We start from the raw sequence: 25,777 nt of genomic DNA, 5'->3' as shown, positions 1-25,777 counted from the left end.
CTGTATTTTTTTTTTTTTTACATATGCACATCTATATAAGAAATACAAACATAAAATATTCAATAATAGAGTAGTATAAATCTCACTGTAGGGCAGATCCACTCTGACGGTTGGAGAGTCGATGTGCTCACTGATGCCGTAGCGATTCTCAGCCCTGATTCTGAACTGGTACACCAGTCCTGTTGTCAGCTTCATGATTTTCATGGTGCATCTTGCGACGGCCGAGGAGACCTCAGTCCAGTTGGCGTTGGTTGTTTCACGTTTGAGGATGATGTAATTTGAAATGACGCTTCCACCGTCATAACGAGGAGGAGACCACTTCAGACTCACACTGTCTTCTGTCACGTCAGTCATTTCCACAGGACCAACTGGGGCGCTTGGTCTATCCAGGACCACAATGTTAACGAAAGACTTGGTGGTTCCACTTGTGTTGGAGGCACAGATGTCATACCTTCCTGAATCAATAGCAATGCTCTCACGGAGAGTAAGGATGAGGTATTCAGGGGTTACTTCAGAGTTGAATCTCGTAGTTGACTTCAGTGCAACATCGTCCTTTGAAAGAGAAACCTTTGGCATTGGTCTACCAGTAAGTGGGATCTCACATTTCAGGTTTGATCCTGCTCTGACGTAGACTGTATTGTGAGGGAACTTCTTCATGTTGATCTCAGGAGGGTCTGTTGAAAGAATACGAAGAATTATTAAGACAAATTAAAAATTATTATTTTATTGAAGATATCAAATCAAAATGCAATACTGTACGAAAATGTGTTTTTTTTAACCAACTTTACACACATAATACCTTGGATTATGCTCAGCAATTCTCTACCCTTATTCATTTGTGATTATTTATTTATTTAACAAGGCAAGTCCGTGAAGAACAAATTCTTATTTACAATGATGGCCTAGGAACAGTGGGTTAACTGCCTTGTTCAGGGGCAGAACAGCAGATTTTTACCTTGTGAGCTTAGGGATTTGATCTTGCAACCTTTCAGTTACTAGCCCAATGCTCTAACCACTAGGCTACCTGCCGCCCCAAATATAATATATAAATGTAGGACTGCGGAAAAACTTACCATGCTGGTCTTTAACTGTTACAGGCAGAATCATGTCTTTAGCGTCGCTGAATCCAGCATGGTTTTCAGCACGAACTCTGAAGAAGTATTCAGCATTTTGCGTCAGGCCATAGACCACCAAGTGGGTGAACTTGGTGACACCAACTTTCACCCATTTATCCTGACCCTTCTCAAGAGCATCAATTTGGTAACTGGTGATTCTGCTACCTCCGTCTTGCTCAGGCTTGCCCCATGCAAGTGAAACACTTTCCTTGGTTATATCGCTGACTCCAAGTGATGCTGGTGGACTGGGTTTTTCTGAAATCAACAAACATGGAGATTTTAATAACTCCATATGATAAAAAAACAAACATCTTAAATTAACATTTTGTTTTAGATTTTCAATTTTAGTATACCTGTAATCTTTGCTCCATCTTTGGTCTCAGCTGATACGCCAACTCCATATTCATTTTCACCAGAGACTCTGAAGTAGTACACTCCTCCCTCCACCAGGTCTGTCACTTTGTAGGTCAGACGAGGGCAGGTATCTGTGAGTCTGGTCCATCCCTTTTTGCTTGCCTCACGAATATCAACAAGGTAGTTCTTTACAGCAGCACCGCCTTCATTATCTGGAGTATCCCATGTAACTGTTGCAGATGTCTTCGTGACATCCTTGACCCCAACATGAGATGGTGGCCCAGGAGAGTCAAGAACCCTGACATTTAATGTGCATGCAACTTTTCCAGCTATATTTTGGAGAGTCACAATATATTTTCCAGAGTCATCTCTTGTTGCTTGTTCCACTGTGATAGACGTGAATGTGTCAGTGGTATCAATACTGGCCCTCACTCTCAGATCAACAGCAGCCTTGGTCCACATAACATTAGGGACAGGCTTGCCCCTGAATGGCACAGTTAGGGTGAATGAACTGCCATCCTTTACAATGATTGTCTTTCGCATTTCATTGCTGATATCAAATACTGGTTCCTCTTCTCTCTCTTTAGCCACCTGTGGATCCGTAGGGGGGCTTGGCTCACTGAGACCAATCTTGTTGATAGATTTGACCACAAACAGATATTCTGCTCCAGAAGTTAATCCAACGATGGTGAATTCAGTGTTTTTTGTGTTTGAAACACCGACACACCAGTCATCATCATATTCGTCTGTTCTCCTATATTCAACACAGTATCCAGTCACAGGAGCACCACCATCGAACAATGGCTTATTCCATGAAAGAGTAACAGTAGTCTTAGTTGAGTCAATAACTTTCGGTTTAGGTGGTGGAGATGGCAGGAATTGAGGATCCTGCGCCTTTGTTAATTCGGTAGGAATACTTGGGAGACTCAAGCCTGCAGCATTTTCTGCATAAACTCTGTACTCATATTCAGCACCCTCACGGAGATTGGATGCCTTGACTCTGAGGTCATACACAGGCTTTTTGTTCACACGTACCCAGCGCAATCCAATTTTCTCTCGTTTCTCAATAACATAGCCATAAATGCTGCTTCCTCCATCGGATTCAGGTCTTTCCCAGCAGATTGTCATTGCATCACTTGTGATACTGGTGATTTCAACATATGTTGGTGCTGCAGGGACAGTGTATGCATTCTTGGCTCTGGTGGGCTCACTCTCTAGGGCTTCACCATCTCCATATTTGTTCACTCCCCTTACTCTGAAGATGTATTCATTTCCTTTAAGCAGTTTAGTGACTTTACATGTTGTAGCCTTCATATCTCCATATACTAAAGTCCAGGCGAGACGGCTGGTTTCACGTTTCTCAACGATGTAGTGCATGATTTCTGCACCACCATTTTCTTGAGGTGGTCCCCAGGTCAAAGTGCACTTCTCTGCTGTTAGACCAGTGACTGCCAATGGTCCAGAGGATGGTCCAGGACGGTCAAGGACCTTACAATTTACAGCCAAGGACCTTGTACCAGCAACGTTCTGTAGAGTTACAATGTACTGGCCAGTGTCCCTTCTGATAGTGTCTCTGACTATCAATGTGGTGGTGCTGTGTGTTGAAGTAATCTCCACTCTTGCCTTGGCATCAATTTCTTTACCATCCTTTGTCCATGCAATGACTGGACGTGGGCGCCCAGAAATATCTGCATCAATTCTCAAAATATCTCCAGCTTTAACAACTACTAATTGCCTAAACCTGTCTTCCAACTCAATGCGAGGTGAATCCACCTCATCCTTGACTGTGATGGCACCTGTGCCCAGTGATGGCTCACTGAGTAATCCAGCTGCATTCTTTGCAATAACATGGAAGTCATATTGTACGTCCTCCGTAAGGCCTGTAATGTCAAAGTATGTGTCCTGGAGATTGGCAAAATTGCATTTCAGCCAACGCCCATCTGGAAGCTCCCTGTGTTCAACAATGTAGCCAGTCAGCTTGGCTCCACCGTCATTCTCTGGCGCCTGCCAAGTAATGGAAACTGAAGTTCTTGTGATGTCAATGACCTCAAGGTTAACAGGTGGATCACAAGGATCTCTTGCAGCTACAGGCTCAGATGCTTTGGTGCAAGGTCCAATTCCAGCAACATTCTGAGCATAAACACGGAACTCATACAGCAAGCCTTCCTCAATGCCAATCACTTTGAATTCTGTTTCAGCAATGAGACCTCTGTTGATCTTTGTCCAGAGAATACTGCTATGGTCTTTCATTTCCAGGTGATAACCGATGACTGGACTTCCACCGTCACTGGCTGGTTTACCCCACGCAACCAATATGCCAGACTTTGTAGCATGGGCAACATGGAGGGAAGTGGGAAGGCCAGGTGTCTCGAAGGGGTACTGTGCAACAATTGGCGCGGAGTCCACGGCATGGCTCTTGCCGTAGCGGTTTTCAGCTGCAATACGGAACTGATATTCAGTGCCTTGTGTCAAGCGGGGAACTTTAATTGATGTTCTGGCAACTGTGGCTGAAACAATCTGCCATGTTGTAGTGGTGGTATCTCTCTTCTCCACAACATAGTTGTTGATTTGACATCCTCCATCATAGAGTGGAGCGTCCCAAGACAGTGAAATATTGTCAGCACTTACTTCATCTACTTTGATTGCACTTGGTGTGCCAGGTTTATCCAAGATGATAACAGCTATTGTGGCTGATGTCTTGCCAACTGCATTGGTTAAAGTGATCTCATACTTCCCGAAGTCCTCCCTGGTTGCATCTTTGATTGTAATTTTCGATGAATTCTTAGCTGCTAGAACATTCACCCTGGTTGTCTGCTTCAATACAGCTCCATCTTTTTTCCATGCAACCTCAGGTTCAGGTCTGCTTCTGAATGGAACATCAATCTTTAGATCGTCTCCTGCCTTGACACTGTATGTGTTGAACATCAGATCGATGATAGGTTTGATTGTAATGTCCTTTACTACGACAGGATCTGCCAGTGGCTTAGGTTCACTCTTGCCTTTATCATTGACAGCAGTAATCCTAAATGCATATTCCTCTCCTGTTGTGAGTCCACCAATAGTTGCTTCCAATGCTTTAATCTCAGTGCATACAGTCCATTTCTCATCACTCTTGGTTTGCATTTCTACTGTGTAGCTTGTGATTTTACTACCACCATCATGATCAGGCTTTTCCCATGCGAGACACACACTGTCACGAGAAACATCTACAACTGTAACTTTGCCTGGAGGCAAGGGGGCTTGGGATACCTTGATTGGTTCTGTTGTTTCTGCTGGCAAACCCACACCAAGCTCATTGACAGCTTTGACGCGGAAATAGTAAATTCCACCCTCTGTAAGGTCATCAATCTTCATGGAATTTCTTACACAGTTATTTGAAACACTTGTAAATGCCAGTCTTGTAGTATCTCTCTTTTCCACAATGTAATGTGTGACTTTAGCTCCACCGTCAATCATAGGAGGCTCCCAGGATAGTGATACAGAATCTCTCTTAATGTCCTTGACTTCAAAGTTCTCAGGGGCACTTGGTGAGTCTAACACTCTGACATTAATGAATGCCGATTTTTGACCGCTAAGGTTCTCAAGAGTCAACACATACTTGCCAGTGTCAAATCTGTTGACATTGTCGATGACAAGCATTGTGTAGGAGCTTGTGACCTCAATTTGGGCACGCTCAGTAAGAGGGCCGTCCATCTTGGACCACTTTACTTCAGGTTCAGGTCTTCCTTTGATTGTGACAAACAAACGCAGTGTTGCACTTGCTCGTACTTGGACCATTTTCCTAAGGTCTGAATCAAGTTCAATCTCAGGGGCCTCAATTCTTTCAGATGCAACTACAGACCCTGGAACATCAGCATGCTCACCAACTCCTTCAATGTTAATTGCACAGATGCGGAAATAGTATTCTGCATTTTCCCTCAGTTTTTTCACTGTGAAGTTCGTTGCTTGGACACCAGTTGATGGTGTACAGGTTATCCATTCATCACCCCCTTCTTCTCTCATCTCAACAACATACCCTTTGATGGCTGCTCCACCGTCATAGATGGGTCTTGCCCATGAGAGGGACACAGTTGTGCTTGAGTGGTCTGTCACCTTAGGGTTGTTAGGAGGACCAGGTGGATATGTGGCATCACAGGCTTTTATGTATTCTGTTGGTGCACTTGGCACTCCCACACCAGCAGCATTTTCCGCAGATACTCTGAACTCAAAGGAATGTCCCTCGGTGAGTCCGGTGCATCTGAACCTGATGTCATTAAGTCTTTTCTTGTTGCATTTGGTCCATCTAACTCCCTCTTTATCTCTTTTCTCCAGGACATAGCCATCAATGTCTGAGCCACCATTATCTTCTGGACGTTCCCATGTAAGGACCATTGAGTCCCTTGTAATAGCACTTGCTTCAGGAGTTGAGGGAGCGCTGGGTGTCACGAAAGGATTACGTGCAATAACTGGGTCTGATTCAAGAGGTTCACCAATGCCAAACTTATTCACTGCCGTAACTCTGAAGATGTACTCATTGCCAGGCAAGAGTTTAGTCACTTTGTAGCTGATAGCTTGGATTTTGGGTTCAACTACAGTCCATGACAGTCTGCTGGTTTCCCTCTTTTCAATTATATAATGAGAACAGCTTGCACCGCCATCATGCAATGGATGACTCCAGTGAAGATAGGCTTTCTCTGCAGTTACGCCAGTTATCTTCATTGGACCTTCGGGTGGACCAGGTCTATCAAGAACCTTCACGTTGACGGGAATAGATTTTGTCCCACCAACGTTGCTAAGACTCAGGACAAAGTGTCCACCATCTACTCTGATACATTCCTTGACTGTTAGAATAGTGCGTTGAATGGTGGTTTTGATCTCCATTCTTGGGGTAGTTTGGTCAATTTCTTTTCCATCTTTCAACCATGTGATTTCAGGGAGTGGTTTTCCCAAAATATCAGCTTCAATAACAAATGTTTCACCAGCATGGACGACAATAGAATCCTTGAACTTGGGATCCATTGATGCTGTTGGTGCTTCAATTTCATCTTTAGCAGTAATTGCTCCAGTGCTTTCAGATGGAGTACTGAAAATACCAGAAGCATTCTTTGCAATTACTCTAAATTCATACTCACACTCTTCAGTCAGACCTGAGATTGTAAATTGAGTCTCAATTACGTTTGTGAAGCTAGCCTTCATCCAACGGCCATCAGGAAGCTTCTTCCTTTCAACAACATAGCCTGTGATCAGGCTACCACCATCATAATGAGGCCTTGTCCATGACAGTGTAACGTGGTTCCTGGTAATATCAATAGCTTCAGGGGTACCAGGAGGATCACATGGGTCTCTGGCAACACAAACATCAGAAATCTTGCTAGGTGGACTCATGCCAGCAATGTTCTCAGCAAAGACCTTGAATTCATATTCAATGCCCTCTTCAAGTTCATTTGTTTTGAATCGACAGTCAGGAATGAGCAGTTTGTTCAACTTAGTCCAGAGAATGCTGTTCTTCTCTTTGCGTTCAAGGTGGTAACCAAGGATTGGACTGCCTCCATCACTGGTTGGTACTTTCCATTCAACAACCATGTTGTCCTTAGTTACTGATGACACAAATGGAGTACCAGGTGCAAGAGGTTCACTGAAAGGATACTGCACAACAACAGCTGCTGAGTCCAATGACGGACTCTTTCCATATCTGTTTTCTGCAAACACCCTAAACTGGTATTCAGTACCGGTTTTCAGCTTGGTAACTTTGATAGTTGTTCTTGCAACGGTTGCAGACACACAGTGCCATGCTACGGTTGTTGTGTCACGCTTTTCCACAATGTAATTGTTTATTTGACATCCTCCTGTGTACGCAGGTGGGTCCCATGCAAGGTTTACATAATTGGAACTCACTTCCTCAATCTTTATAGGCCCTGTGACTGGGCCAGGTTTATTGAGGATGATCACTCCGATTTCTGCAACTTTTTCTCCTACACTGTTGGTAGCTGTGATTTTGTACTTGCCAGAATCCACTTTAGTTGCCTCTTTTATAGCAAGGATTGTGGATGATGCTGTTCTTGAAACATTCAACCTGGTTGTCTCTTTGATTGCCTGTCCATCTTTTGTCCATACCACTTTTGGTGCTGGGCATCCTCTCACTGGTATTTCCATCTTCAGATCTTCACTATGTTGGACACTAAAGGTGTTGAATGCCATTACAAAACTAGGTTCAATAGTCACATCTTTAGCTATGACAGGCACAGCTAATACCCTTGTGTCACTCTTTCCTTTGTCATTAAAGGCTGAAACTCTGAACTGGTATTCTTGACCTGCGGTTAGGCCTTCTACAGTTCCCTCACATGTCTTTGTGGTTGTGGATAGGATCCATTCTTCTAATCCTGCAGGCAGCATTTCTATGTAGTATCCCATTATCCTACTTCCACCGTCATGGTCTGGTTTTTCCCATGCCATCGAAGCGGTTGTCTTAGTCACCTCAGTCAACGTGACCTTTCCTACAGGCAGAGGGACTTCTGATGTCTTCACTGGCTCAGCTGTTTCTGCTGCCAGGCCTACACCATATTCATTCTCAGCCATAATTCTGAAGTAATAAATTACCCCCTCATTGAGATCTCCCACATGGAAACTGTTCCTTGTACACTTGTTCGAAATGTTGGAATAAGCTTTCCTGGTGGATTCACGCTTCTCAACAAAGTAATGCTTGACCCTCGCGCCTCCGTCAATGAGTGGGGGCTCCCAAACAAGGTTGACAGAGTTTTTCTTAATATCTTTCACTGTGAAGTTTACGGGTGCTCCTGGTGTATCAAGTACTTTGACAGAAACAAATGCGGACTTGGAACCACTGCTGTTTTCCAGGGTCAGAGTGTACTTTCCAGCATCATTTCTGTCACAGATATCTACTGACAGTTGAGTAAAATTGGGGCCTTTCTCAATTTGAACTTTGTTAGTCAATTCACCCTCATCCTTGGACCAGCTTATTTCTGGAGTAGGACGTCCTTTGAATGGAATATTGATCCTCATGGATCCTCCAGCACGCACAACGACTCCTTTCCTTAGCTCTGAATCCAGCTCTATCTCTGGCGCAAACATGGCATCTACCGGTTTTACGGTTCCTAGAATTTCAGCAGGTTCACCAATACCTAATTTATTAATGGCACATACTTGCACCTTATATTCTTGATGCTCAGTAAGTTTGGTGATTTTGAAGGTAGTTGCATTCACTCCCATTGGTGGAGTGCATAGGGTCCATTCATCCTCATCAGCTTTGCAGATCTCCACAGCATATCCCTGGATATCGACTCCACCATCGTAAATGGGTCTGCTCCATGCGAGTGTAATGGAGTTCTTGGAAGTATCAACCACATGTGCATTAGTGGGAGGGCCAGGCTCAAAGGTTGGATCACAGGCTTTGGTGTAAGAAGTTGGTTCAGTTGGTTGGCCGACTCCTGCAGCATTCTCAGCAGATAATCTGAATTCATATTCATGATCCTCTGTCAGGCCTGTCACTCTGAAGCGAAGGTCTGTGACTCTGCGTTTGTTGCATTTTGTCCATCTGATTCCAGCTCTATCTCTCTTCTCAACAATGTAACCAGCAATGTCACTTCCACCATCAACCTCTGGGCGAGTCCAGCACACAGTCATGGAATCCCTTGCGATATTGGCTATTTCCAATTCTTGAGGTGGTCCAGGAGTAACAAATTGATTTCTCATTATAACTGGGGCTGATTCAAGAGGTTCACCAGTACCAAATTTGTTGACAGCCATAACACGGAAAATGTACTCATTTCCCATCAGAAGCTTTGTGACTTTGAACATTGTAGCTCCACAATCGCTAGCAACCACAGTCCATGCAAGACGGCTAGTCTCTCTCTTCTGAATGACGTAGTGGGAAATGCTGCTGCCACCGTCAGCTCTTGGAGGAAGCCAGGACAGTGAGCATTTCTCGCATGCGACATTGCTGACAGTGAGGGGTCCCTGAGAGGGCCCAGGTCTGTCCAGTACTCTCACATTGAACGTTACAGTTTTAGCTCCAGCAACATTAGTTAGAAGCAAAGTATATTGTCCTCCATCCACTCTGATAGCATCTTTGACAACAAGCTTTGCTTGGAAATCTGAATTCATAATCTCAGCCCTGGCTGAATTCTCCACTAATGCTTCACTCTTGAACCATTGAACTGTGGGAATTGGCTTTCCTTGTACAGCGGCCTCAAGTGTAAATGTTTCCCCAGCATTGATGATAACAACCTGATTGTACACTGACTCAACTTCACATTTTGGAGGATCAACTTCATCCTTTGCTGTGATGGATCCTGTGCTCGTAGAGGGCTTGCTGATAGACCCAGCGGCATTCCTAGCTATGATTCTGAAGTCATATTTGCAGTCTTCAGTTAGACCAAGAACTGTGAATACGGTTTCAATGACATTTGTGAAACTTGCCTTCATCCACCTTCCCTCTGGGAGATTGCGTTTCTCCACCACATAGCCTGTGATCAGACTGCCACCATCATACTGGGGTCTTGTCCACTTCAGTTTCATGGAGTGCCTGGTTACAATGATAGCCTCTGGGGTGCCAGGAGGATCGCAAGGATCACGTGCCACATATCCCTCAGAGAGTTTGCTGCATGTGCCAATGCCAACAATATTCTCTGCAGACACTTTAAATTCATATTCAATACCTTCCTCTAAAGGAGTAGATTTAAATCTACAGTCTTGAATAAGGGATTTATTGATCTTTGTCCAAAGGATACTGTTCTTTTCCTTTCTCTCAATGTGATAGCCAAAAATGGCACTGCCTCCATCTGAAATTGGTTTGTGCCATTCCACAACCATGTAATCCTTAGTGTATGAAGATACGTAAGGTGTTCCTGGTGGTCCTGGCTCCTTGAAGGGATACTGGGCAAGGACAGGTTCAGAATCAATAGCATAACTTTTGCCATATCTGTTTTCAGCACAGATCCTAAATTGGTATTCTGCACCTGTTTTTAGATTTGTCACTTTCAGGGTATTTCTCGCCACAGTGGCAGAGACTACTACCCAGTTGGTTGTGGTTGTATCTCTTTTCTGGACAACGTAATTTGAAATTGGGCAGCCACCAGTGTATGAGGGTGGTTCCCAGGTAAGTGTCATACTTTCAGCACTGATGTCATCCATCTTGATTGGGCCTGTTGGTGGGCCAGGTTTATCCAGTGTGATTACTTCAATGGTGGCATCTTTGGAGCCATGCATATTGGTAATATTAATACTATACAATCCCCCATTGTCTTTTGTTGCTTCTTTGATGGTTAGATGTGTATTGCGTGCACTGTCGACAACATTAACTCTTGTGGTCTGTTTCAGGGCAGCACCATCCTTTGTCCATGTAATGACTGGTTTAGGATGTCCAGCAATGGGAACTTCAATCTTCAGATCATAGCCGACCTGTACACTGTACTGTGTCAATTTAGGTCTTATGTCAGGTTCAATGACAAGGTCCTTTACTACTACTGGATTGGCCAGAAGTCTAGAGTCACTCTTTCCTTTGCTATTGACCGCAATTACTCTGAATTGGTACTCCTCTCCTTGGGCTAAGCTACTAACAGTAGTTTCAAGATATTTACATTGAGCACATAATGTCCATTTGTCACTATCCTTGGATTGCATTTCAATCTCATAATGGCTTATTCTGCTGCCTCCATCATGATCTGGTTTCTCCCACTTAAGAGAGACACTGTTACGGGTCACGTCCAGAACTGTTACTTTACCGGGAGGTTGAGGTACCTCTGAAATCTTTAGGGGTTCTGGGGTCTCTGCGGGTAAGCCAATGCCCCACTCGTTTTCAGCAAGAACTCTGAAGAAATAGATACTTCCCTCCACAAGTGGTTCAATCTTCCACGACATCTTGTGACAGGTTGTGACAGGGGAATACACTTTCCTAGTGCTTTCTCGTTTTTCAACATGATATTGCTTAATTTTAGACCCACCATCCAAAATAGGTGGCTCCCAAGTAAGGGTGACTGAGTTCTTTGTTATCTCCTTAATAGCGAAATTTGCAGGCATACTAGGTGAATCAAGTACTCTGACACTGATGAAGACAGATTTAACTCCACTGGAATTCTCTGCAGTAACAGTGTATTTGCCAGTGTCAAATCTGTCAACGTTTTCAATCAGAAGTGAGGCGTAACGGCTTGTATTGTCAATCTGTGCTGTCTCCTTGAGTTCTCCATCAGCTTTTCCCCATTTCAGTTCAGGAGCTGGCCGTCCCCTAACAGGAACGAACAACCTAAGAGCGCTTCCAGCTCTGACATTAATCATCTTCCTCATGTCAGAGTCAAGCTCAAGATCTGGTGCTTCCAATTTCTCCTCTAGAAGAACTGATCCAGGGACATCTGCATGCTCACCAACACCAACCTTGTTTATGGCACAGACTCTGAATTTATACTCGTGCTTCTCTAGTAGTTTTGTAACTGTAAATTTTGTGTTTATGATTCCAGCAGGTGGAGTGCACATTGTCCATTCATCAGTTGCTCCTTCACAGGCCTCCACTAAGTATCCTTGAATCTCACAGCCACCATCATAGATAGGTTTGCCCCATGACAAGGACACAGATGTTCTTGTTGTGTCAGTCACTTTGGGATTATTTGGTGGACCTGATGTGAAGATAGCGTCCAATGCTTTATAGTAAATAGTGGGTTCACTTGGTTTACCAACTCCAGCAGCATTCTCAGATGAAACTCGGAACTCATAGCTGCGGTTTTCAAGAAGACCTGCTACTCTGAAGCGCAGCTCACTCACTGTACGCTTATTGCATCTGGTCCAGCGCACACCTTCTTTGTCACGCTTCTCAATGACAAATCCAGAAATGGCATTGCCACCATCGTTTTCAGGTCTTTCCCACGTTACCACCATTGAATCTTTTGTGATGGTAGAGACTTCCACATCCGTTGGTGGATCAGGTGTCACAAATTGATTTCTGGAAATCATTGGCTCGGATTCAAGAGGCTCACCAATTCCGTATTTGTTTACAGGAATCACTCGGAAGACATATTCATTTCCAGGAACAAGTTTTATGATCTTCAGATTTAGAGTCTGCACTTTAGGTTCAACCAGAGTCCAAACCAATCTGCTTGTCTCTCTCTTCTCAACAATGTAATGAGAAACATCACTACCTCCGTCTTGTGCTGGTGGTCTCCAGGCAATACAAGCCTTTTCACTTGTGACTCCATAGATAGAAATTGGGCCTCCTGGTGGACCAGGTCTGTCCAACACTTTGACATTGATGTTCACTGCCTTCTCTCCACCTACATTTTTCAAAAGTAGGATATATTGGCCTCCATCAACACGGATTGCCTCCTTAACACTCAAAGATGCTTTAAAAGCGGTGTTCTTTATCTCAAGGCGTGCAGCATCTTTTATTTCTATGTTGTTCTTCATCCAATGGACTGAGGGCACAGGTTTGCCGAAAATATCTGCACAAAGGTTGAAGGATTCACCAGCCATCAGAACAACTGTTGAAGAGTACTTTGAGTCAATCTCTATTTTGGGAGGATCAACTTCATCCTTTGCTGTAATAGACCCAGTGCTCTCTGATGGAAGACTAAAAACACCTGCTGCATTTCTTGCAATGACACGGAACTCATAGCACTGGTTTTCAACTAAGCCAGTCACAAGAAATTGGGTCTCAATGACATTGGCGAAACTGGACTTCATCCATCGCCCTTCAGGCAGCTCTTTCTTCTCCACAACGTAGCCAGTGATTTTGCTACCTCCATCTAACTCTGGCTTAGTCCATTGGAGAGTGACAGCTCCTCTTGTGACAATGACAGCTTCAGGCTTGCCTGGACTGTCACAGGGATCTCTTGCTACACGAATATCTGAAAATTTGCTAGCTTTGCCAACCCCAACAATATTTTCAGCATAAACTCTGTACTCATATTCGATACCTTCATCAAGACCACCAAGCTTGAACCTTGAGTCTGGGATCAGCTGTTTGTTTTGTTTCACCCAGAGGAGGCTGTTTCTCTCCTTACTCTCAAGGTGATATCCCAAAATCTTGCTCCCACCATCACTACCAGGCTTCTCCCATACAATAACCATGCTGTCCTTTGTAGATGATTGTATAACTGGGGTCCCTGGAGCGCTTGGGAGATTGAATGGATATTGAGCAACAATATTTTCTGATATAAGTACTGGACTCTTTCCATATCTGTTCTCAGCAGCAATCCTGAACTGATATTCACAGCCAGTCTTCAACCGAGCTGCTTTAATGGTGGTTCTTGCAACTGTTGCAGACACAATCTGCCAGTTTGTGGAGGTAGTTTCCCTCTTTTCTACTACATAGTTGTTAATGGCACAACCACCCACATATGTAGGTGGGTTCCAGGACAGTACCACACTGTCAGAAGTGACTTCATCAAGAGTGATTGGGCCAGTCGGAGGACCAGGTTTATCAAGAACAACAACCCCAATGTCCACTGTTGCTTCACCAGCTGTGTTTACAAGTTTGATGGTGTACTTGCCCACATCTTCCCTACTGGCTTCCTTGACCACAAGATACAAATGTGTATCAGTGGCATCAGCATTGACTCTGGTTGTTTCTTTGAGTGCAACACCATCCTTGAGCCAGGTCGCAACTGCTTTGGGACGAGCAGAATATGGCAAATCTATCTTGAGATCGTCTCCTGCCAATACACTGAATGTGGTAAACAGCAGCTTGAATACTGGCGCAATGACAAGATCTTTGGCTACCACAGATACACTAAGTAGACGAGGATCACTGGTTCCTTTTTCATTATGTGCTGACACACGGAACATATATTCTTCACCCTGTGTCAGTCCAAGAACAATAGCCTGTGTGATTTTTGCAACTGCACACTGGGTCCAAGTTTCACTGTCTTTGCCCTGCATTTCAACAATATATCCTGAGATTCTGCTTCCTCCATCATGATCTGGTTTTTCCCAAGACAGAGAGACACTGGTGCCTGTAACATCAACAAGAGTTACTTTGCCTGGTGGAAGTGGCTTCTCAGATACTCTGACTGCCTCAGGAGTCTCTATTGGAAGGCCAATGCCAAATTCATTCTCAGCCAGAATTCTGAAGAAATATGTGTTTCCTTCCTCCAGGCCACCAATTTTCCAGCTGGATTTAACGCATTGAGCACAAACTGTGGAGTAAGCTTTTCTTGTTGATTCACGTTTCTCCACAACGTAGTTTCTAATTCTGGAGCCACCGTCAATAAGGGGTGCGTCCCACATGAGTGATACTGAGTCTCTGGTGACCTCTCTGATTATGAGGCTTTGTGGTGCTCCAGGTGTGTCCAGCACTCTGACATTCACATATGCTGTTTTGCTTCCTGAGGCGTTTTCCACTGTCAACATGTACTTTCCACTGTCAAATCTGTCAACATTTTCCACCATAAGAGCAGTAAATGATGATGTGGTGTCAATTGTTGCTCTCGTAACAGGCTCTCCATTTTCTCTGGACCACTTGGCCTCAGGAGCTGGTCTTCCTTTAATAGGTACAAAGAGTCTCAATGTGCCACAAGCTCTAACGCAGACAACCTTACGAAGCTCTGCACCAAGGTCAATTTCAGGAGGAAGCAGCCTATCCTCTGCAATTGGTGTGCCAGGCACTTGTGCTGGCTCTCCAACCCCTTCGCAGTTAACTGCACAAATGTTGATTTTATAATCCTGGTTTTCTACCAGGTTAGTGATGGTAAATGACGTACCAACTAATCCCTTCTTAGGGGTTCGAATTGTCCATTCATCTTCCTCAGGTAGACAGGTCTCCACAATGTAGCCAATGATATCAGAACCACCATCGTATACAGGTTTGTTCCATGCAACTGTAATGGATGACTTGGTTGTGTCCAAGACTCTTTGATTTCCAGGTGGTCCAGGTTGGAAGATTGTGTCTACTGCTTTGTAGAATTCACTTGAAGGACTTGGTGTACCTAAACCAGCATTGTTTTCTGCAATGATTCTGAATTCGTATTCATGCCCTGGTGTGAGCCCCGATACTTTGTACCTCAGGTCAGTTACAGTCCTCTTGTTGCATTTAACCCAGCGAAGACCAGTTTTGTCTCTCCTTTCAACAACATAGTTGAAAATGCTGCTTCCACCGTCGTGATCAGGGCGTTCCCAGCAGACAACCATGGTGTTCTTTGTGATGGTCGTCACCTCAGGTGTTGTTGGAGCATCAGCTGGCACATATGGATTTGTAGAAACCATTGGATTGGACTCAAGGGGCTCTCCAGTTCCATATATGTTGACAGCCATAACTCTGAAGATATATTCATTACCCTTCAACAACTTGGTAACCTTAAACCGGTTCACTTGTAAGTCTGACGCTACATTTGTCCAAGCAAGTCTACTTGTTTCACGTTTCTCAATGATGTAGTGTAGAATCTTTGCACCACCATCATGTGATGGTGGCAACCATGACAGGATACATTTCTCAGCAGTGACATCTGTTACAGCAAGTGGACCATCTGGAGGTCCAGGTCTATCAAGAACCTTAACATTGAAGGTATGCTTTGCAAAACCACCAGGATTGCTGGCAGTTAAAGTGAATGTGCCGCCGCACCTTCTTAGCGAATCTTTGTTGACTAATGTTGTAGAAAAGTCATAGAGTTTAATTTCCAACTTGGCTGTATCTTCAAGTTCCTTCCCGTCTTTGGTCCATAGCAGTGTTGGAATTGGTCTGCCTGTTACGTTGGCAGCAAGTTTGAAGACATCTCCTGCTTTCACAACCACAGTACTATTATAGATTGTATCAACTTCAAGTTTGGGCTCTTCAATGTCATCTCTGCAAGTGATTTCCTCTGATGGTAGAGATGGCTTACTGAGAGCGCCAGCTGAGTTTCTTGCCAAAACATGGAACTCATAAGTAGCATCCTCTGTGAGCCCGCTAATAGTGAATGTTGTCTCAAGGACATTGCTATAGTTGGCCTTAAGCCAGCGTCCGTCTGGGAGTTCTCTCTTTTCTACTTGGTACCCAGTTATTGAGAATCCTCCATCACCTTCAGGTTTTGTCCACTGAAGAGTCACCTCATGTCTGGTTACATTCAATGCCACTGGTTGGCCAGGTGGGTCCACTGGATCCAGAGCAAAGGTAGTCTCAGAATGCTTGCTTGCCCTGCTCAAACCAGCCATGTTTTCAGCAATAACACGGTACTCATAGGCAATTCCATCCACCAAGCCTGTTGATTTGAACATGTTCCCCGCTACAAGTGCTTTGCTGATTTTCTGCCATAGGATACTGTTCTTCTCTTTCCTTTCAATGTGATATCCCAAAATGGGGCTTCCACCATCGGACGCTGGTTCATCCCAGCTAATAGTCATGGAATCCTTGTTGAAGTGGACGATTTCAGGAAGGCCTGGTTGTCCTGGCACATCGAATGGATAAGCAGCAACCACTTGTTCTGAGACTATACAGGGTCCAATGCCATACCTGTTCTGGGCTTTAACACGGAACTGATATGTGATTCCTGTTGTGAGACGGGCAGCTTTGAATGTCGTACGGATAACTGTTGCTGCTAATTCAACCCATGATGTGCCTGTGGTTTCTCTAGCTTCAACAATGTAATTGTTAATGGGTACGCCACCATCATTCTCCGGACCTTCCCATGACATGAGAATGTAGTCACATGAAACTTCTTCAAGCTTAATTGGTCCAGTAGGAGGTCCTGGAATATCGTGGACTTCAACAGTAATTGTCTCTGTCGTTGTTCCAAGTATATTCTTGCCGGTCATCGAAAATGTACCACCATCGGTCCTTTTGATCTCATTGATGTGGAGAGTAGTTGAAGTTGCAGTAGTATCAGTGTTGATTCTCTGTGTCTGTTTAAGTGTGTCCTCTCCTCTCTTCCATGAAACTGATGGCCTGGGGCGACCCAGAACAGGAATTTCAACCTTCACGTTATCACCAGCTTTAGCAATGACCAAGGACTGGTAGACTCCACGCAGGTCAAACACAGGTGCTGCTGTTTGTTCTCTAATGATAGCAGGTCTGCTTTCACGTGGATTACTTCTGCCAGAGCTGTTTACTGCCATGATGCGGAACACATACTCCATATTTTCAATAAGATCTGTGGCTGTGTAGTCAAGAGCTTTTACAGTTCTCACATGGGTCCATGTCTCTGTGTCCTTCTTCTGTGCTTCAATAACGTATCCAGTAATCCTACTGCCGCCATCATGTTTTGGCTTCGTCCATGCAAGGCTTGCGGTGTCCACTGATACGTCAGTGACATACAGATTTTCAGGGGCAGTGGGTGCTTGAGATGCTCTGATTGTCTCAGGTGTCTCTGCTGGCTCGCCGACGCCCAGTTCATTTTCAGCGGATACCCGGAAGTAATATTCAGAGCCTTCATCCAAGTTGTCATACTTGAAGGAACATTTCTGCCAGGTTGTACTGATTACTGTGTAAGCTTTTCTTGTGGCTTCTCGCTTCTCAATGACATAGTTAATGATCTTTGATCCACCATCAATGATGGGGATTTCCCACTGCATAGTGATGCTTGTTTTGGTGATTTCACGTGGTATCAAGTTCACAGGTGGTCCTGGTGAATCCAGTACTCTGACATTAACGAATCCGTCTCTCTTACCAGCAACGTTTTCTAATGACAGCATGTATTTTCCGGCATCATATCTTGTGCAGTCAGGGATAACCAGGAGAGTATACGACTCTGTAATATCAATGTGTTCACGGCCACCTTTACCAAGAATGGCGGCATCTTTCATCCAGGTTACTTCAGGAACTGGACGTCCTTTAATTGGTACGAAGATACGAATGGATCCACGGACCCTGACAACAAGGGTTTTTCTATACTCAGCGTCAAGCTCATAGTCAGGAAGTGTCTCACGGTCCCCAAGTTCAACAATTTCTTCAACCTCTGCTGGTTCACCAACTCCCTCTGTATTCATGGCTGTGACTCTGAAATAGTAGTTCCCACCTGCCTTCAGGTCTGAGACAACATATTCTGTAATTCTCAGTCTTGAGACGTCTGTGACCCAATCGTCATGTCCTTCCTTTTTGTGCTCAACAATGTATCCCGCTACATCCAGGCCGCCATCATAGTGGGGTTTACCCCAGTTGAATGTGGCTGTTGTCTTGGTGGTGTCAGTAATTCTTGGGTTGGAAGGAGGTCCTGGTGGATCTAAAAAGAAGACATATCACCTGGTATTATTATATAGATCTATTGGGTTTCACTTCATAATAACGTTAATCACGAAGCCATTATAAATTATATACAATTCACATGTATTTATTTAAATTTGATTTAACCTTCATTATTTACCAGGTAGGTCAATTAAGAACACATTCTAATTTACAATGACGGCCTGGAATAAATAATTTGTTTTGAAAATTACCCTTTGTGTTTACTTACATACAATATCCTTTGTCATTACATGGGCGGATGGTTCACTTGGTTCCCCAAAGCCAGCTTTGTTCTCTGCAGTTACTCTGAATTCATATTGAACACCTTCCGTGAGTCCTTGTACTTTGTAACGTAGGTCAGAGACCGTTTTCTTCGATGCTCTCACCCATCTCATTCCTCTTCTCTCTTTCCTCTCAACCTGATAACCTCTAATATCACTTCCGCCATCTTTAATTGGCCTCTTCCAGAAAATGGTGACAGCATTCCTGCTGACATTGTCAATCTCTGGGACTCCGGGTGGGCCTGGTGGGCCTGGAGAAAAGGATGAGCAAAATATAATAACAATGATGTGGAAATAATTACAGTACCGTCAATAGAATATTCTGAATATTCATGCAACTTACCAAAGCTGTCAACCATTTTGACTGGGCCGGATTGTGTTCCATCACCAGTGCCATACTGGTTCACTGCAGACACACGGAAGATGTACTCATTGCCCTTGATAAGCTTGTTTGCAACAAATCTGCAATCAAAGATATTTTCAGCAAGTTTGGTCCAGAGAAGACGGCTTGTTTCTCTCTTCTCCAGTGTGTAGGATTTGATTGCGCAGCCACCATCCTCTTCTGGTGGCAACCATGTCAATGTGCACTTCTCAGCTGACACACTGCTAGCTTCAATGGGGCCTGGAGGTCCAGGGATATCAAGAACCTTGACCTTAACATGTTCTTCTCTGATACCGAAAGGATTGCTGGCTGTAATTGTGTACTCTCCAGTGTTCTTCCTGCTGGCATATTTAATAGACAACGTTGAAGTAGTTGGAGTGCTTGTGATTTGGACAATATCTGAGGTCTTGAATTCTCTTCCTGCCTTGGACCACACAGCTGTAGGTGGAGGTTTGCCAAGGATCTTGGAAGCAGATACCACAATGGTGTCCCCAGCTCTGACAGAGACACCTTCCTTCATGTCTGGATCGATAGAGATGCTTGGTGGTTCTGTGAACAAATGAGGAAGAGAAATTAGGCTACTTTCCATGTCCTATTCTATTGGCTTTGTTTTGAAGTAGAAAAAAAACAAAAAACATACCATACTCATCTTTGCAGATAAGGGTATCAGTTTGCTCTGAAGGAACACTGATTGCTCCAGCTGCATTCTTAGCTCTGATTCTGAATTCCATGCTGCTGCCTTCTGTCAGGTCTTGCACAGTAAACGCAAGGCCTTGGACATTGATATGATTTGCTTTCATCCATGTCTTTCCTGGCAATTCCAGTTTCTCAACCAGGTAGCCAGTCAGTTTGTGTCCACCATCGTACTTGGGTGCAGTCCACATAAGTGTTACAGTGCTTCTGGTTACATTGATGACATCAGGCTTACCAGGAGGATCTGTGGAGGAACAAAAAATCCAGTAAATTATCAAGATTAGCAAGATTAGACAACATGTTGAAGGATTTCATATGATATCAATAGGACAGAAAGAGAAAGACAATGAAAAAATGTACCAATTGGATCAAGGGCGATGACTGGTTCTGTTGCCCTGCTTGGCCTCCCTAAACCGGCCGCATTCATTGCCATGACTCTGAATTCATACTCCAGGCCTTCAATCAGTCCAGTCACTCTGCAGTCCTTTACCCTAATAGGGGTCTTAGTGGCTCTCTTCCACATCAAGCTGTTCCTTTCTTTGAATTCGACATGATAGCCTGCAAATATAATAATAATAATAACAACAATACATTATTATTTACCATTCAGCAAATGCTTTCAACAATAATATCAGGAATAGTTCATTGTCCATGTCCATTTTCCTTACAGTCCATGGAAATTCTATGGATTACTAAAAATACTGTCTGCATAATTACCAGTGATTGGTGAGCCTCCATTTTCTTTAGGTTCAGTCCAATTTAAAATGGCCGACTCATGGCGAATGCTCACAATCTCTGGTGGTGCAGGTGCATCAGGCACATCTGGTGAAGCAAGAATGTTTTCAGTTTCGTGAAATTATTGCCATATAGTACATATATCAATCAATCATCAAACTATAAATACAGATTTCTGAAGTCCTAATAACTCTTCCTTTCAAACATTTTATTTTATATTTTCAATGTATGACAAGAACTCACTGAATGGATGCTGAGCCACCACTGGGTCAGATTTGAGGCATTCTCCAACTCCATATTTGTTTTCTGCGAACACTCTGAAGATGTATTCAGTACCATCATGGAGCCTGGTAACTCTCATAGTATTCTTCTGGATCGCAGATGCCACAGTAGCCCACTTGTTGGCCGTTGATTGCCGCTTCTCCAGAATGTAGTTGGATATTTCAGTCCCACCATCATCCTTTGGTGGACCCCACTCAAGAGTGATTCCATCGGCAGTGATTTCATCAAACTTGAATGGTCCTGTTGGGATTCCTGGTTTTCCAACCACCTTTATCTGCATCTTTGCTTCTTTGACTCCTGCAGTGTTTCTTAGCAGGATTGTATAATTTTCCGCATCACCTCTCTGGCAATCACGGATGAGCAAAGTTGTCAAAGTAGGTGTAGATTCAACTGACATTCTTCCACTGTCTCCCAGAGAAACATTTCCCTTCTTCCAGATGGCTGAAGGAGCTGGTTTGCCAACAATAGGGACGTTGATACGGACTGTGCTTCCCTCCTTGGCAACATAACACAGATCTGGGATGCCACTCAAGTCACAATCAGGTGCAACTGCAAGTTAGGAACACAATGCTTATTAATCTATGAACCAGATAAAATTATAAGTGCAGTAACATAATGCTAAAATAGAACATATTTATGTTAGAAATATTAGGAACAGTTGAAAAAAAACATGAAACTATATATATATATATATATATATATATATATATATATATCTAAAATGGCCATGCATTTTGTCTCCGGTGTATTTTACGAGTGGTTTAATAGCCTAGCTAATTAACACTGGACTACTGGACTTACCGGTTTGATCTTTAGCGATCACAGTGAGCTCCGAAGGTGGTCCCTCTCCAGACTCATTTATTGCTTTCACCCTGTAAGAGTACTCCTTTCCTTCTTTAAGTTCAACCATCATATGTGACATGACCTTTCCTTTCACTAGTTCCGTATACTTCTCTTCACCTTCCTGAAGCTCCAGAAGATAAGCACTGATGTGACTTCCACCATCACTGATTGGCTTTTTCCAGCCAATATGAATGGAATCTTTAGTGATAGACAGTGCCTTAAAATCTATAACTGCTCCAGGTAGTTCTGAAATCAGATAACAAGGTCATTTGATTATTAAAAATCTAACTAACAAATGGCATTTAACATCTAATAAAACACATGATCACATCCAATAAACCATACCTGAAGCTCTTACAACTCCGGCAGTCTCACAACCTTCTCCGATACCATAGTTATTTTCAGCCAAGACTCTGAAACAGTAGGCTTGTCCAGCTTCCAAGTTAGGAATCCTGAAAGTAGATTTGGGGCATTCGGCTATGACACAGGACCATGCCTTTCTCTCTGCAAGACGCTTCTCAACAATGTAACTCTTCACTGGGCTTCCTCCATCAATCAGAGGAGGATCCCAGCCGATGGATGCATGGTTCAGAGATGTTTCCTTCACAATTAGATTCAGTGGTGGACCAGGAGTATCTACAGAAAAAATAATACATTATATTATTTTATGGCATTATGTAGAAGGTAAAACCAAATTTTGTTTCTCTAAATAATATTATCTTAAGACAAGAATCATAGCCTACCTAGGACCTTCACGACGATAGTGTAAGACTTCTTTCCGCTCTCGTTTTCAAGAGACAAAACGTATTTGCCAGCATCATATCTGTTGATATCCTCAATGTACATAAGGGTATCCCATTCGGTCGTTTTGATCATGATTCCTGCTCGTTCTTTGAGGTTGGCATTGACCTTGGTCCACACCACCTTGGGTGGGGGACGTCCTATCAGTGGCACATAGAGTCTCATTGTGACTCCGGCTCTCAGGACCAGTGCCTTGCGAAGGTCAGCATCCAGCTCAGCATCAGCGGCAACTACAAGTTAAAATAGAAAGTAGTAGAGAGTTAGACAATACATGGATGTATTTTAGTTGAATAGATAGTAGTGCATTATATGCTTATTTACAATTGTGTGGGTTACTTATATTAGTAATTGTTCTGTACAGACTTGAGAGTTTTCTGATAACGTTGACGTACTCAGGATGTCTTTGGCCTCGTGTTTCCCAGGAACTTCACTTGGCTCGCTGTATCCGATCTTGTTCACAGCAAAGACACGGAACACATATTCTGTTTTATCAATGAGACCAGTAACCAGGAACTTGGTTTCTTGCAGATTTTTGGGCACATTGCACTTCGTCCAGTCTGCTGCATCAGCTCTCTTGCACTCGACAAGGTAGCCAAAGATTTCACAACCACCATCGTAAGCAGGCTTGGTCCAAGACAAGCTAATGGTACTGTGTGTTGAGTCGACAACTTTAGGGAAAGCAGGTGGTGCAGGTGGATCTGAAGATGGAAGAACATAAGAGAATGTCAGCGAGAAGTGTTGGGACATGTAATCCTTAATGATTTAAGTGAGCAAATGTTGTTGTTATACTTACACACAGGATCCACGGCAAGGGCAGCAGTGGATGCATCACTTGGTTTGCCAAATCCAGCTTTGTTCATGGCAATCACTCTGAACTCATACTCAGATCCCTCTGAGAGCTGGGCAGCTTTTATGCTCCTGTCAATCACTGGTTTACGGTTGACTTTAGCCCAGTTGAGCTCGGACGCTTCACGTTTCTCAACCATGTAACCCAGAATGGTAGCTTTACCATCATCAGCAGGCGCTTTCCAGCTGACAGTCATAGAATTGGCTGTAATGTTGGTAATAACTGGTGGCTCACTAGGACCAGGAACATCTGCAAATGAGAGAGAAAGAGAGAGAAGGAGAAGAAGAAAACACTTAAACATTGCACAAGCAGAAGAAGTCCCACTGTTTCCAACGCAATCAAACTAAAATATTATATATAATATATATATATATTTTTTTAAATATAGAAATGTGTATTCAAACATGTTTGAAATATTACCATATGGATTCTTGACCATGACAGGGTCAGTGAGGATGGGGTCTCCAATACCATACTGGTTCTCAGCACTGACCCTGAACTGGTATTCATGGTCCTGCATGAGTTTATCTACTGTGCAATCGGTCAGTTGACCATTGATATTGGAGGTGACCAGAGCCCAGTTCGCTCTGCTGGTTTCACGTTTGTCAATGATGTAGTTGATGATTTCAGAGCCTCCATCTGCAACAGGTGGCTCCCACCTCATCTTAATACGGTCCGCAAACACCTTGGTGACTTTCACTCCAGCTGGTGGGCCGGGTTTGTCTAAGGAGAACATAGATTATATTACACATCAACAGTTGGTGACTTTCACTCCGGCTGGTGGGCCAGGTTTGTCTAAGGAGAACACAGATTATATTACACATCAACAGTTGATTCTGAATATATGAATATTGTATTCTGTATTCTCTTGCAGACCATCACAAACACATTAATATACATCACACTAACATATCTCAAGCCGTTATAAAGAGTTTGACTATATACAAATACAAAAATAAAATGTATTAGCATGAAGCTACAACATCAGTTTGGAATTTGTGCACAATAATAAAAAGACACATTTAGTTTAACTGTTATTATAATTTCGCATACCTAGAACCTTGAGTTTAATATTGGCACATTTAGTGCCATTGGGGTTTTCAGCTAAAATAGTGTACTCTCCAGACTCCTTCCTTGCTACAGAGAACAATTCCAGAATGTGTGTGTGTCTCTTCTGTGTCATCTTCATCCCCTCAACCAGTTTCAATGGAACACCATTTCTCTTCCATGTAACCTTGGGCAGTGGTTTTCCAAACACTACAGCATCAAAGGAGACATTTTCTCCAGCCTTCACTATGATCATGTTCTTCATGTCCACTCCCAGCTCGACCCTGGGGGGAACTGGAGAAACAAGAGACACATCACATCAAGTAAAAGGTCTGTGTTGACCATGCATCCACATTTGAATCATTTTGGGATTAAAAAAATTGCATTTAGTCATTAGATGGATAAAAGAAAAACGTTGTTTTGTCAATGTTCTGACGGCGCAGTGCCTTACCATTCTCTGCAAACACTGGAATGGCATCTGAGATCTGAGAAGGCAAGCTGATGTTGATTGCTGACTTGGCGAAAACTCTGAAGTGATACTGGGCTCCCTCCTCCAGGCCAGTTACAACATAGTCTTCTGTTTTGACGTTCTGGCAGTTGGCATTGCAGCGAACCCATTTCTCTACTTCTTGACCAATCTTCATGTACTCCACATAGTATCCAATGAGCTTGCTACCTCCATCATTTTGGGGGCGAGTCCAAACAAGTGAAACAGTGCTCTTTGTCACATCCATTACCTCAGGTTTCCCAGGTGGATCTAGAATAAGAAAATGACAACAGTTTTAATTGACAGATTGCAGATTTCAAAGCCAGTGAGGGACACGGTAAGCCGCACATCACATGCTCATAACTTACCGATGGGTGTTCTTGCTGTGACCCAGTCAGTCTGTTTGCTTGGTTTACCCTGGCCGGCCTTGTTGAGGGCAGACACCCTGAATGCATATTCCAGACCTTCCATTAAGCCTGTGCAGTTGTATTCAAGTCCGCGGACAACGGACTCATTTGCTCTTACCCAGAGAAGGCTGTTCCTCTCTTTACGCTCAATGCAGTATCCGGTAAGAGGACTGCCACCGTCAGTTGATGGGGTCTCGTAGGACAGAGACACTGCTTCACTCTTAACTTTCGTGATACACAGATTTCTGGGCTCGCCTGGGACATCTGGAATTAGAATGTGGAGTTAGTTTGCAAGATTAACAAACATTTTGTAAAGCAAATTTATTGTACATAATGTACATAAGAATATGGCCTAGATTCAATCCGATCAACATTAACCGGCGACAGTAG

General features: G+C 43.6%; 1 protein-coding gene across 6 annotated transcripts in view; it reads right to left on the bottom strand.

The window, feature by feature from the left end:
* The window catches only part of LOC109870942 (titin), a 175,359-nt gene that overhangs the window by 25,857 nt on the left and 123,725 nt on the right, over nucleotides 1-25,777 (bottom strand). For all 6 annotated transcript variants that reach the window (XM_031805694.1, XM_031805696.1, XM_031805697.1 and 3 more), the window contains 18 exons: nucleotides 25,349-25,651; nucleotides 24,945-25,250; nucleotides 24,500-24,787; nucleotides 23,867-24,169; nucleotides 23,393-23,695; nucleotides 22,992-23,297; nucleotides 22,542-22,829; nucleotides 22,144-22,434; nucleotides 21,757-22,044; nucleotides 20,917-21,504; nucleotides 20,656-20,760; nucleotides 20,299-20,496; nucleotides 19,886-20,182; nucleotides 19,207-19,794; nucleotides 18,812-19,114; nucleotides 1,469-18,580; nucleotides 1,074-1,370; nucleotides 87-674 (listed from right to left, as the gene is read on the bottom strand). In XM_031805694.1, the coding sequence (XP_031661554.1) occupies nucleotides 87-674; nucleotides 1,074-1,370; nucleotides 1,469-18,580; nucleotides 18,812-19,114; nucleotides 19,207-19,794; nucleotides 19,886-20,182; nucleotides 20,299-20,496; nucleotides 20,656-20,760; nucleotides 20,917-21,504; nucleotides 21,757-22,044; nucleotides 22,144-22,434; nucleotides 22,542-22,829; nucleotides 22,992-23,297; nucleotides 23,393-23,695; nucleotides 23,867-24,169; nucleotides 24,500-24,787; nucleotides 24,945-25,250; nucleotides 25,349-25,651 (22,752 nt within the window). The remainder of the gene's footprint in view (nucleotides 1-86; nucleotides 675-1,073; nucleotides 1,371-1,468; nucleotides 18,581-18,811; nucleotides 19,115-19,206; nucleotides 19,795-19,885; nucleotides 20,183-20,298; nucleotides 20,497-20,655; nucleotides 20,761-20,916; nucleotides 21,505-21,756; nucleotides 22,045-22,143; nucleotides 22,435-22,541; nucleotides 22,830-22,991; nucleotides 23,298-23,392; nucleotides 23,696-23,866; nucleotides 24,170-24,499; nucleotides 24,788-24,944; nucleotides 25,251-25,348; nucleotides 25,652-25,777) is intronic.

The sequence above is a fragment of the Oncorhynchus kisutch genome, linkage group LG26 (genome assembly GCF_002021735.2).
Source record: "Oncorhynchus kisutch isolate 150728-3 linkage group LG26, Okis_V2, whole genome shotgun sequence".
Lineage (NCBI taxonomy): Eukaryota > Metazoa > Chordata > Actinopteri > Salmoniformes > Salmonidae > Oncorhynchus > Oncorhynchus kisutch.
This window is presented reverse-complemented; position numbering and strand designations above follow the sequence as displayed.